We start from the raw sequence: 12,839 nt of genomic DNA on the forward strand, positions 1-12,839 counted from the left end.
TACTTAATTTATTAGGATTGCATAGCAGTATTTACCTAAATAGTAATGGCCGTCTCTGGTAGGAGGGTGTTGGTTGTAGAGTTACTGATAATCCCTATGTTCTTTTTTACACTTTTCTAATTTTCTACGATGAGCTTGCACTAGAAAGCACGGAATAGGTTCTAGCGTTGGCCCTAAAATTTGACGTAATCTTTTTGGGCCTTTTTCACATTTAAATATTAGATTTCTTTATGTAAGCTTTTACTTTAAAAACCCTTTCAATTTGTGCTGTTTAACATATCTACCCTCATTCAGTCGTCGTTTTTTTTTTTTTTGCGGTACGCGAGCCTCTCACTGTTGTGGCCTCCGCCGTTGTGGAGCACAGGCTCTGGACGCGCAGGCTCAGCGGCCATGGCTCACGGGCCCAGCCGCTCTGCGGCATGTGGGATCTTCCCGGACCGGGGCATGAACCCGTGTCCCCTGCATCGGCAGGCGGACTCTCAACCACTGCGCCGCCAGGGAAGCCCTCAGTTGTCCTTTTGAAAAGGAAATGGTAGAACTTTTTATTCCTCATGATTTTAAAGATGGCTGAGTGGGTTTTAGTGGATAGTTTGAGAAGGTGAAGCACAATTTACATAGCAAACTAGTTGATATATTTTTGGTTTGTTCTGGTTTTTTTTTTTTTTTCTTTTTTTGTCTGTGCCCTGTGTCTTGTGGGATCTCAGTTCCCCAACCAGGGATTAGACCCAGGCTATGGCAGTGAAAGCCCAGAATCCTAACCACTAGGCCACCAGGGAACTCCCTAGTTGGTGTGTATATATATGTGTGTGTGTGTGTGTGTGTGTGTGTATATATATATATATATACCCATATATATATATGTGTGTGTGTGTGTGTGTGTGTGTGTGTATGTATATATATATATTTTTTTTTGCGGTACGTGGGCCTCTCACTGCCGTGGCCTCTCCCGTTGCGGAGTACAGGCTTCAGGCTCAGTGGCCATGGCTCACGGGCCCAGCCACTCCGCGGCACGTGGGGTCTTCCTGGACCGGGGTACGAACCTGCGTCCCCTGCATCGGTAGGTGGACTCTCAACCACTGCGCCACCAGGGAAGTCCCGGTATATATTTTTTGTATGAAACTCAGACCAAGGTATCATTGGAGGTTTAGTAATATATAATGTTATTTATGATGTGCCAGTCTCTGATAAATGTCCTTTAAAAGTGGATCAACAAATTTAATCCTTATAGCAACCATATTACATAGGTGCGGTAATTTCCCCCATTTTAGAGATGAACAAATTGAATTTCAGAGCAGTTAATTAACAGGTCACACAGCTAGAAAGGTAGAGAAGGGATTCAGACAGACCCATACTGTCTAATTCTAGAGCCTGAGCTCTTTTTACTGTACATGTGTTCAACTCAATCAAATTGACCATAAAGTGGAAAAGCTAAGGATTCCTTTCTTTAATGTACTAGTTGGCTTGTTATAGAACTTTTTTTAGAATGTAAGAATTATGTAATAATATATTAATGATTTTCTATAATACGATAAGAAAAGTGTGAATTCTGCCCATACTTTGCAAGAGTTATGCCTTGTTTGAGGTGTAATTGCCATATTATGTGGTAAAGATTGATGTTCCATTAGTTACATTTGATTGCTTTGTAAGAAGTTGGGAACTGTTTGTAGTGTGTGCATATATAGACGAATAAAAGGATGAATAATTTGAACTGAGACAAACTTTTATTTAGCTTTTCAAGATATACGAACCATTTCCTATCTATTACTTCTAAGGCATATGTAGATTTTAAGAGTAAGTAAAAATGTTAACTGACTTCAAAGAGAATATTACCTAGAGCAGCTCCGTACAGTAGAACATTGTGTGATGATGGAAATGTTCTACATTCACATTGCCCAAAGTCCAGTAAGTTTTAAGCCAAGTCTAATAAGTTTTAAGAGGTAGTAACAATTTTTACTTGAGAGGGATTGGGAAGGCATCACAAGTGTGTGATGTCTCTGGAGAATGAGTGAGATTTAGAAGGACCAGGGCATTTCAGGTGGCAAAAGTGGTAGAGCAAAGCAGGAGGATTGGAAGACTGTTTGACTTGTGTTGGGGCACTGTGTGCTTGAGATTGCACCTGGAAAATGGGGGTGGGGTTGGGATTGTGAGAGGCCTTAGGTTCTACATTACGGAATCTGGACCCTATTTGCTGGTAATGTTTTTGTTTGGAAGGTAATTAGAAGCAAGACAGATTCAGAGTTACCAAGGTAGAATAGGAAATTAACCCTTCAACAGACATACAATAAAGTTGGGAACATTAATTTTTTCATTCTTAGAGCTAGTATTGTTTTGAGGAGATGAAGGCTTGAAAACAGGGCTGCAGGAAACAATGGAAGATAAATAATGTTGGCTTTTAGTTATGTTGGGATTGAGTTATTGGTGGGATGCATGTTAGAAATTCAGATCTGGTGGCTTTTAGAAAGATGTAGGTTTGCATGCATAGGCTAGAAGGAGTGGACAGGGTGAATGGAGTAGGTAAGATTACGGTGGGCAATTTCCTAAAGGGCTGTAATAGGGGAGACATTTAAGTGGTACTCAGGATTTTTTTTTTTTTTAAGTGATAGGTGGTATATTTGCAGAAAGGCTGAGCTTGATACCTGTGCTCTAGAGGGGCTACCCCTCAGCATGTTCTAGGCCCATAGAGCTTAGGGCTCATAGGAAATCTGATGAAATTCCAGGCTGTGTCATTTATTCAGGGCATAGCTGCTTGTAACTTTTCTGGGAGATTGGCTCACAGGGACTCTTGCACCATTGTTTGGAAAGGACCACTGAGGCACAGAGAGGCTGAGCATTCTGCCAGTTTGTACAAGGCTGGTAAGTTTAAGTAAAACAGTTCTACTTAATTAGTAGGTCATCTAGTGCGGTCAGATTTGGACCAAGGCAGTATGGCTGCAGAGCTCTCATTCTTACTCGTTCCACTAAATTCGAAGAATTAGGGGTCCAGGGGGGATAGAGAGAGGGTCAAAGCTAGCTAGAGTGTGAAGTATGGAGAAACGATCTATAGTCCTGACTCCCATTGCTTTCAGATTGTATGACTCTGGACAAATTTACTTATTAATACCTTTTTGGACTCAGTTTCCTCTCCTATAAAGTGGGAATAAGATAGGGTGCTTATGAGGATTAAATGAGATGGTGCATATAGGCAATTTATGCAGTCATTGTTATTAAGTAGGAGGAAGAGAAGGCTTTACTAACCTGAGGGAGAAATGGACTCTGGGAAGAGCTTTGTCTTTTGGATTTTTTGGGGGTGGCATGGGTGAATTTGATCTTATTTTAGCTTGAGAGAAATCAGCTACTGGAAAGGGAGATGACAAATATATCCAAGGTTCCAGAGTGAAAAACAGGGGGAAGCATGGAGGCCATGATAGCAAAAACATCAACTCCAAAATAACTGACTTTTTAAGCTTAAACACAGTGTTTTAAAGTTTTTAAGCAAGTTTCAATTTTGCTTTCTAAAATAAGCAGCATATACATCAAACCAGCAAGCAGTGTATGAATTGATTTGGAAGAATGTGTTCAGAAGTGGGAATGAAGTTCCTTGTCAGAAATTGAGTCTTTAAAAAAAAAAAAAAGAAATTGAGTCCTTGGAAACTAGTTCTAGAAAAATAACTTTTTATGTATTCAATATTCACAATAGGACAAGCGTTGTTTTCAGGGTTTATAGACTATTCTCTTGGTGAAGTTATGAGCTGTTCTAAACACAAAGAACATTTTATTGATGTATTGATATGAGGGTATACTATTTTACATTGGAATTTTGAACACCAGGCTTGAAGAATTAGAGGACAGTGGAGACTGGTTAGTCCACCTCTCTCCAGTATTTCAGACAGATGGTCATACCAAACTTGTACTTCAACATCTAAGTGATGAACTCCCATTATTCTAAGAAGCAGCGCATTCCATGGACAGTTTACTCAGTAGAAAGGTCAAAATCATAGACTTACTGTGTGCAGTTAACAAAAATAGGGCTTTTCGGCTAAGCAGATTTTTTTGCTGTGCTGCGAGGCTTTTGGGATCTTAGTTCCGTAAACAGGGATCGAACCTTCCCCCCCACTGCAGTGGGAGCGCGGAGTCTTAACCACTGGACCACCAGGGAAGTCCTTGCCTGCTTTGGTTTTAGATGTAATAATTGCAGTAAGGTTTGATGTTTAAATGTTTGTTTTGTCTTCTAGGGCTTGCATTTCTTTTGGTCCTAAGAATCGTTCAATTGGAGCAGCAGCTAAAAGCCAGGTAGAACTTTGTTTTTCCCTAAAGTGACTTTCTTCTGTGGTTTGTCCATCCTTCCCATTCAGCAAGTATTTCAGTGCCCATTATGTGCCCACCACTGTGAGCCCCTGGGTGTACAACTGAGAGATGAACCTGATCCTTCTTAACGTACTTGAGTGAGAAGCAAATAGCTTTTTAAAATAGCATGAACATGTATAATCTGTTTAATGCAAAGTGCTAGGATGTTTGCTTGTTCCTGGGTATTTTATTTTTTGAATTTTTTCCTGGGTATTTTATTTTATTTTATTTTTTTGTGGTACGTGGGCTCCTCACTGCTGTGGCCTCTCCCGTTAAGGAGCACAGGCTCCGGACGCGCAGGCTCAGTGGCCATGGTTCACGGGCCTAGCCGCTCCGCGGCATGCGGGACCCTCCCGGACCGGGGCACAAACCCACGTCCCCTGCATTGGCAGGCGGACCCTCAACCACTGCGCCACCAGGGAAGCCCTTTCCTGGGTATTTTAAATGCTCGTTAAAGTGTCTTGTTCTGTCTTCATCTTATTCATATTTAAGGTCAGTGTTGATCAAGGTTCTCAAGGAAGGAAAACATACTTGTAGAAGCACACTTACCATTAGTTTACTTTTAAACCAGGAACCTGACATATTTGCTGGTTCCTCTGTAACCAGAGCAGCAGAACCTGAAGAGTTCTATTTCCCTGAGTGTCTGAGGTTGCTGTAAAATTAAGGAGTTGCATGTTAGATGTTTTAATAGTTCAATCTGGAGCAACGTATAGAATGAATAACTGTTTCTTTTTCTGGACCAGGCAGCGCCTAAGATTTATAAGCCCAAGAAAATTGTGCTTGGCCAGTTTAATTAAATTGGGTGTTTTATAATCTCATTTTCAGAAAGTTCAACATGTTTTAGGAGACAGTAGATAGCAAGTACAGAGCTGTTTTGAAACGTCTTTCCTTCTAAAAAGTCCAGTGAATTCTTCTTGTTTTTAAACTTGCTTTCATTATTGAGAATAGTTATTGTGCTAAACTGGCTGCCTAGTTCTAGGTTGACATAGTTATTGTGATACTGAGTTTCTACTTGGCAGCTTACTGAAACAGGGCCTGACTTTGGAGCCCTCATATTGTTTTACAAAAGAACTTCTGTTGTGCCTTTTGACATTGCTGATGCAGAGGAGCTCTGCTGTTTTTCCTTGGGACTTGTTGCACTTAACTTCTGCATTGGGAAGAGGAGCCTATAAGTCTTAAGCAGAAGTTCATTCTTAAATTTTTTGAATGTCCTTTGCCAGCATTTTTTCCCATAAATTATAATACTTTATTCTAGAGAAATTAGAAAATATAGATGTAAAAGTGTGAGGAATTTAGAAGTTAGCATACTACCATTATCCAAAAATCACTGTTAATATCTTAATGTGTAACCTTTTGTACTCTTTCTAAGCATATAAATGTTTTTCTCCCCACCCCAAGAAAGTGACATCATATCATATAGATACTTGTCTCCAGACTTCTAAAATAATATTAACCATTGTATGGATATGCCATAATTTATTTACCCATTCTCCTGTCATTTACCCTCTAGGCTCTTTGCAGTTTTCTGCTGTGATAAATAATGCTCTATCAGTTTATTTGCATTAGCTTTGTGGGCTTAGTGTCATCTTTTTTTCCATTATGGTAAGTTTTCTTCACTAGAATAACTGAATTGATACATACTGCCAGATTGGCCCCTGGAAAGTTCAAATAACAAACTACGGGTAATTTTTAAAAGATAAAAATTATTTTATGTAAATGTTTGTTAGAAGTTTAAGAACAGAGAATACTTTTATAAGGGTAATGACCTGTCTTCATGAGGAAGTAAGGCAATCTGGGCTCCGGTCCTAGCCCTGCATGTGACCTGTACAGGTCCCTCACTCCTCACTTCACAAGCTAGCAGGCATCGTTCAGAAAGGTTTAGTGCTAAAGAAAACTAACTCAGAAGGAAAATGATTCTAATTTAATCCTGAGATTGTTGAATTTTTTTTTTCATAATTTCATTGCTATTAGTCTTTCCACTCTTTGACTCTGATACACTTTTTCTTAGGTAATATCCAATGCAAAGAACACAGTCCAAGGATTTAAAAGATTCCATGGCCGAGCATTCTCTGATCCATTTGTGGAGGCAGAAAAATCTAAACTTGCATATGATATTGTGCAGTTGCCCACTGGGTTAACAGGTATAAAGGTAAGGTTTTCAAGATAATACCTTAATGATTGAAATACAGGTCATTGTATATTATACCATTCTACTTTCAAGTTGTAATGAAAATGGTTACAAATGCTTTGGAAAGTCTTTTGCTAGTAAAGACCATTGGCAGTTTTTGAATAATCTGGATTTTATTTGGGAGTCATAGGTGGCACTGTTAATAGGGGTTGGACAGATAGGTGGTAATGATGTGAAGTTGCTACTTGTCTTGTTGACTAATGCAGCAGTCTTGCTGGTATGATTTTAGTGAATGACTTCCGGAGGAGCAGGCAAAGAAATCAACACTTTAAAGTCACCGCCAGATATGTGGTCATACTCTTGACAGTAGGATTGGAAAGGTGTTGTTCTTTTGGGGAAAATGGAGTTTAGTCTTTGCTATCTCTGCAACATCTAGGAGAGTCTCTTTGTGAAGCATGCAGTGAACTGATCATACAAAAAAGATTAGAGGCTGAGGGATGGGTACGGTGAACACATTTGTCTCTCTTGCACTCAGGTGGTAAGAGGAATCCAGAAGGTTGTTTGAGCTTTTCAGGCAACTGAGTTTAGAGAGAGGAAATGTGGTGTTTGAGACACCCCATTTGTAGAAATAAGGATCATGGGAACAGGTTCAAAATCCAAGAGATGATGAGAATTGTGGGGAAAAGGTAGTTAATTGTGCCGTTGTAGCTGAGAATTCAGTTGAATTTGGAAGTGAAGAATTTTGATAACTGAAAAATGATCACGGGTTTACTTATGGTATTTTCAGCAATAATTTTAGTACAGTTTGAATGGGCCTGCTAATGGATAAATATGGAGTGCAGAGGAGGAAAAAAGGAAAGGGAGCTGAGGAAATGGGGGATACTTATAGTCAAGAAAGAATAGGATGCGTATTGGCAGATTTAGTCAGAAGCGTTACAAGTGCCAAAGGAGAAAGAGACTAGGGAGAAGACCTGGGAACAAGTGGATCCAAGTATGAGCTTGGAGGAATTGACAAAGACTTAAATGAGGGAAGAAGAGGTAGCTTTGAAAGAGGCTCACTGGGAGGGTTATTTTCCGATCTTTATCATGCAATAAAGTGAGACACTGTTAAATTCTAAACCAGAATAAATTATGGTTGGACTGGGGAGTGAGAAGGTGGTGTTCAGGTTGAGTTGGAGCAGGAACTAAAAGAAGAAAGTGACATTTTCTGGTCTGGGTTGTACTTGGGGAGTATGGGCATGTGGAATAGGACCTTATCTTACTTAGGCAGTCTTTTCAACATTTAAAGTTTGTAACTGTTGTCAAAGTTGCATACCTTTATCCAGGTTTAGGATATCTTGAAGCTTTGTTTGTTGTTTATTCTTTAATTCAACACGTATTTATTGTGTCAAGTTTGTCCTCCGTGTTGGGGCTATGACAGTGAACAAATCTGACAAAAACCATTGCGTTAGATTGGATCCTAATTGGGACGATGATCATAAAGTCAACACAGTAAACAAAGTAAAATACACACAGTACGTCAGACGGTAAAATAGTTTCCACCACCAGATCCCTTTATGGAGGGACAGTGTGGGTCATAGTGAGCTATACCAATTTGCTTCTGCCCAGGTAATTGTCTTCAAGTTTTGTTGGTGGTCACAACGTGCCATTTACATAGTGGTCCTCATCTCCAGGTATCATGCTTGACAAGCATATTAAAAAGCTAAAAGTGACCTTCAAGTTGTTTTCGCTTCTAAAACTAGCTTTCTTAATTCCTTCCTGAGTTAATGTTCCATTGATGATTTAGAGATTATTCATTTTAGGTTTTTAGGACATGAAGAAGTATTAAGTTTAGATCCTTTTGGTTTTTTATTGCAGGTGAAATACATGGAGGAAGAGCGAAATTTTACCACGGAGCAAGTGACTGCCATGCTTTTGTCCAAACTGAAGGAGACAGCGGAAAGTGTTCTTAAGAAGCCTGTCGTGGACTGTGTTGTTTCGGTGAGTTTGATCCCTACACATTATTGGGATCTTGCATGAAGAAGCAGAAAGAAGAAAGCTATTAATTGAAAATAAAATTGCTTTTTGTCTTAGGTGGTAATGGTTATTTTAAGAATTCATCAAACTAGTTCTCATATTCTTGAATATTTTTTTCTGCCCCCTAGTTTTTGCTCATGATTCTGTTATTCTGTCTGTTTAAAGGCTTATCTCAGCCCACTTCTTCCTGGATTCCTTCTAGCACCTAGCATAGTGCCTGGCACATGGTAGCCACATGTTCGTTGAATTAGTTGAATACTCTCAATTAGAAATGCTGTTTTTTTCTTCATTTCTATCTCTGTATCTTTGCTGTTGTTGTATCTAGCACTAAAGGCAAGGCAGCAGTAGACTTGATCTTGTCTTTTCCATTTCCCTATTTAGATGGAAGCCTGGCTGTTTGTAGCTTTGTGCTTGTAGTATGGTGAAGTCCATAGGGACTGTTGAAATTTGGGTGGTTGTATTGGCCTTTCCAATGAATCTCCTCATTCCGCCGCTGTTATCTGATATTTTAGCTCTTTGGCCTCCTATGCCTTTTAAAATTTTTGTTTATTAAAAAAAATTTTTTTTGAAGTATAGTTGATTTACAGTGTTGTGTTAATTTCTTCTCTACAGCAAAGTGATTCAGTTACACATATGTATGTTCTTTGCCATTATGGTTTGTCACAGGATATTGGATATAGTTCCCTGTGCTGTACAGTAGGACCTTGTTGTTTACTGGCATCTTTTGTCTTAATTTTGGTGCATTGGTTGTCAAAGCAAGGACTGTTAGGTGGCTTATTTCACCTCACAGTTTTTTGACTGATGGATTCCTTGGTTCTAGGCTATCTAGTAAAGTAGTACTGACATTTGTCAGGAAGAATTGGCTTATGGCTCATAACCCACATTTTGGGGATGCAAAGAATAAGAATGCTACTTCCCTTAAAGAGCTCAGATTCAATACAGGCACTGTATTTCTTAGATGGTTTCTGCCTTCCCCCAAATCTCTGTTGGACTTGGTGATTTGTCCCCATTTCCCCCCATCTACCGCCCTAACTTTGATTCTGAATTTTGCTCCATGGAAAAGTAAAAAATTTTTTTTATTTTTTTTTCCTCCCCGGAATGCGGGCCTCTCACTGCTGTGGCCTCTCCCGTTGTGGAGCACAGGCTCCGGACGCGCAGGCTCAGCGGCCATGGCTCACGGGCCTAGCCGCTCCGCGGCATGTGGGATCTTCCCAGACCGGGGCACAAACAAGTGTCCCCTGCATCGGCAGGCGGACTCTCAACCACTGCGCCACCAGGGAAGCCCTAGAAGTAAAATTTATGTAAAATGGCAAGACTGCCTGAGTGGCTTTTCCAGCTTTTGGGATCAAGTTAAAAGGTGATGAATTAAGTTATGTGTTGGGGGTCCTCAAGAGTTTTGGTGATTTGATAGGAGAATTTACAGGACTCAGAATAAAGCCATATTCGCGGCTAAGATTTATTATAGTGAAAGGATGCAAAATAAAATCAGTAAAGGGGAAACATACATGGACAATGTCTGGAGGAAGCCAGATACAAGCTTCCAAGAGTCACCTTCCATTGGAGTCAGACCAGAAGTGCTTAATTCCTCCAGCAGCAAGTTGTGACAGCACGTATGAAATGTCATACACCAGCAAAGTTCTGCCTGAGCCTTGGAGTCCAGGATTTCTATTGGAGGTCATTCACATAGGCATGTTATGCCTTGCATGTACCGAAATTCCAGACTTCCAGAAGCAAATTAAGTGTAAAGCATAAACTACATTGTACAGTTTAGGCACAGTGAACCACTCTTATAATTTAGGGAAATTTTTCTGTTGATTTAGGGAACTATTTATCATTCAGATTCCTAGATGCAGAAAAGGGCCAACCTTGCCATCGGGCCTAAGGATAGTGGTCTCTGGCCTCTGTGAACTCTTTTCTGCACAGTCTTCTCTGCACAGTCATTGCTCTAGATTTTGGTACTATGGTATATCTGATTGCTATGTAAATAAGGCCTGGGTGGATTTTGCTTTATTTATAAACTGATTATTGTTAAAATATAAGCTTTATTTTTGGGGGAAGGTAATAGTAGCCCTCGTGTTCAAATCAAATGAAATGTGTAAAAGGGTATATGGGAAGCTTTAGCACATCTGTTACCTAGTAAAGTAGATTTTCCTTCCTAGAGGTTACCAGTTTTACCACCCTGTTACAGATCTTTCCAGAGGTTTTTATGTACCCAGGCAAATATGTATAGGTCCTTTTTTACTTTCATTTTTCTTTTAGTATATTTTGGACAATTTACCTTATATATGTTCCATAGCAGTAAAGAGGTGCTTCGTTCCTTTTAGTGGAGCAGTGTCGCAGTTTATGTGTACCATAATCTGTTTAACTAGTCTCTTTTTGTTGGACATCCAGGTTGCTTCCAGATTTTTTTTTTAATTGCAAAGAATACTACAATGAGTAAACTTTAACAAGTATCATTTTGCTCTTATGTGATAAGTTTGTAGGTTATAGGCTAAATTCCTAGAAGTGCAATTGCTGGGACAAAGGATATGTGTATTTTAAACTTCAACAGCTGTTGTTTAATTGCCCTTTAGAGAATTTGTGCTGATTTACACTTATATCAGATGCCTGAGAGGGCTTGTTTGACCACAGCCTCACCAGCACAGCTTATTGGTATATTAAATAATTCTGATAGATAAATAATCATAGCAAAGTGTGTGTGATTTTAATGCTGATATTTACTCTTTAGGTAAGCTAGAACATTTTAAAATTTATGAACCATTTTGTATTTTGCTTTTTGTGAAATGTTCCTATCCTTTCCTCATTTTATTTTGAGTGTATGGTCTTTATTTTGATTTGTAGTTCTTCGAATATTAGAGAGTTTAACTCTTTGCTGTTTTATGATGTGAGTAGCAAATATTTTTCCCCATTTGGTCATTAGAATTTTTTAATGAGTCAAATGTATCAACCCCCCTCCCCGCCTTTTTCTTTTCTTTTCTTCCCCAGCAAAACATTCTCTTATTTTTATCTCAGCAGATGTTCTCATTTGGCACCTGACATCAAACCAAAGACCTTAGTTCGGTGGGCTGAGACCATTTGTAAACTTAGTGTTTGTAGGTCTCAGTGCCTATGAGCATCAGAGCACCTGCCCTCCCTCTGATCCCTTAGGGATGCCTAAATCTGTCTCAGTGTGCTAACAGTGCTGGCCACAGGGTGGTGGAAAAGTCGTGGCACTGCCATCTGCTGGGATAGGAACCCAAGCTGCGCCTTGAAAGCAAGTTCTTTTCAAGTCTCCAGAGAGAGTCCCAATTATGCTTATTCAACATACTCTTGTCTGCCTGGGCTGGAATGAAGAAAGGACCATTTTCCCCAGTGGCACAGGGGAGGATTCACAAGCTGGTTTACACTTTTTAGAGCTCAAGCATCTAAGGAAGTCTTGTCTTGGGGGCTGGAGCAGTGCGCTTCCAGGTCAGTGCTGCTACCCAGGGGAAACCCCAAGTCCAGCTTGGCAGCCTTTGCACAATGGGTACTTTCCCAGGATCCATGAAAATATTCAGAGCTCATCAGAACATTTTACTTATATGCAGTTTACAACTGTCAGAGGAGTTCAGGACTGTCTGGCCTGGGACTCTTATCAGGATCTCATTTTAGGATTAGTTATTCAAAGCATGAAATAAAGGGGAATACTTTTTTTTTTGCCATACCATGTGGCATGTGGAACTTCCCCGACCAGGGATAGAACCTGTGCCCCCTGCAGTGGAAGTGCGGAGTCTTAACCACTGGACCACCAGGGAAGTCCAAGAGGGAATACATTTTAAGGATCAAGGCTGCTCTTTGTAGCCCTGCTGAGGCAACTATTTCAGACATGATCAGTACAGAGAAAAGTGGGTACTCAGCAGGGCACAGCTGGCTTTCAGACCCAGACTTCTTCAGTGGTGTGGTTGAAGAGGGACTTCAGCTTGGGCATTCTGTCAATAGCTTATCCTCTGCAAGGCTGGTTGACCCAGCAGGTGCAGGTCAAGAGCAGCTTCAGGAGAATGAAGACCAGAGACTTGATCAGGTCAAAGGAGAGCTCCCGAGTCTGCTCCACCAGCTTCTGGCATAATAACATCTTGAAAATGAACTTGAGGCTAAGAACTCTAAGGACCCAGAAAAGGCTGAGCATGGCCAGCTGCTTCTCTCTCTCCGTCCTGGAAGAGATGCACGGAGATGATAGTGGGGAAGTAGGTGCTGAGCCTGTTAGCGGCGAAGAAGGGCACAGACACGTTTCACCAGGAGAGGCTTGGAGCCAGGCTGTCCACACGCAGGGTCAGTAGCACAGAGAACACCAACAGGGCCAGCCAGGTGCACGAAGATCTTGAAGGTAGTGAAACCCAGCCACTGTTGGCGAGAA

At 40.5% G+C, this 12,839-nt stretch overlaps 1 protein-coding gene across 1 annotated transcript in view; it reads left to right on the forward strand.

Annotated features, from left to right (window-relative positions):
• The window catches only part of HSPA4 (heat shock protein family A (Hsp70) member 4), a 42,728-nt gene that overhangs the window by 6,630 nt on the left and 23,259 nt on the right, over window positions 1-12,839 (forward strand). Inside the window, exons 2-4 of the mRNA XM_030869640.2 lie at window positions 4,212-4,269; window positions 6,332-6,472; window positions 8,309-8,431. Of these exons, the coding sequence (XP_030725500.1) occupies window positions 4,212-4,269; window positions 6,332-6,472; window positions 8,309-8,431 (322 nt within the window). The remainder of the gene's footprint in view (window positions 1-4,211; window positions 4,270-6,331; window positions 6,473-8,308; window positions 8,432-12,839) is intronic.

The sequence above is a fragment of the Globicephala melas genome, chromosome 3 (genome assembly GCF_963455315.2).
Source record: "Globicephala melas chromosome 3, mGloMel1.2, whole genome shotgun sequence".
Classification (NCBI taxonomy): Eukaryota; Metazoa; Chordata; class Mammalia; order Artiodactyla; family Delphinidae; genus Globicephala; species Globicephala melas.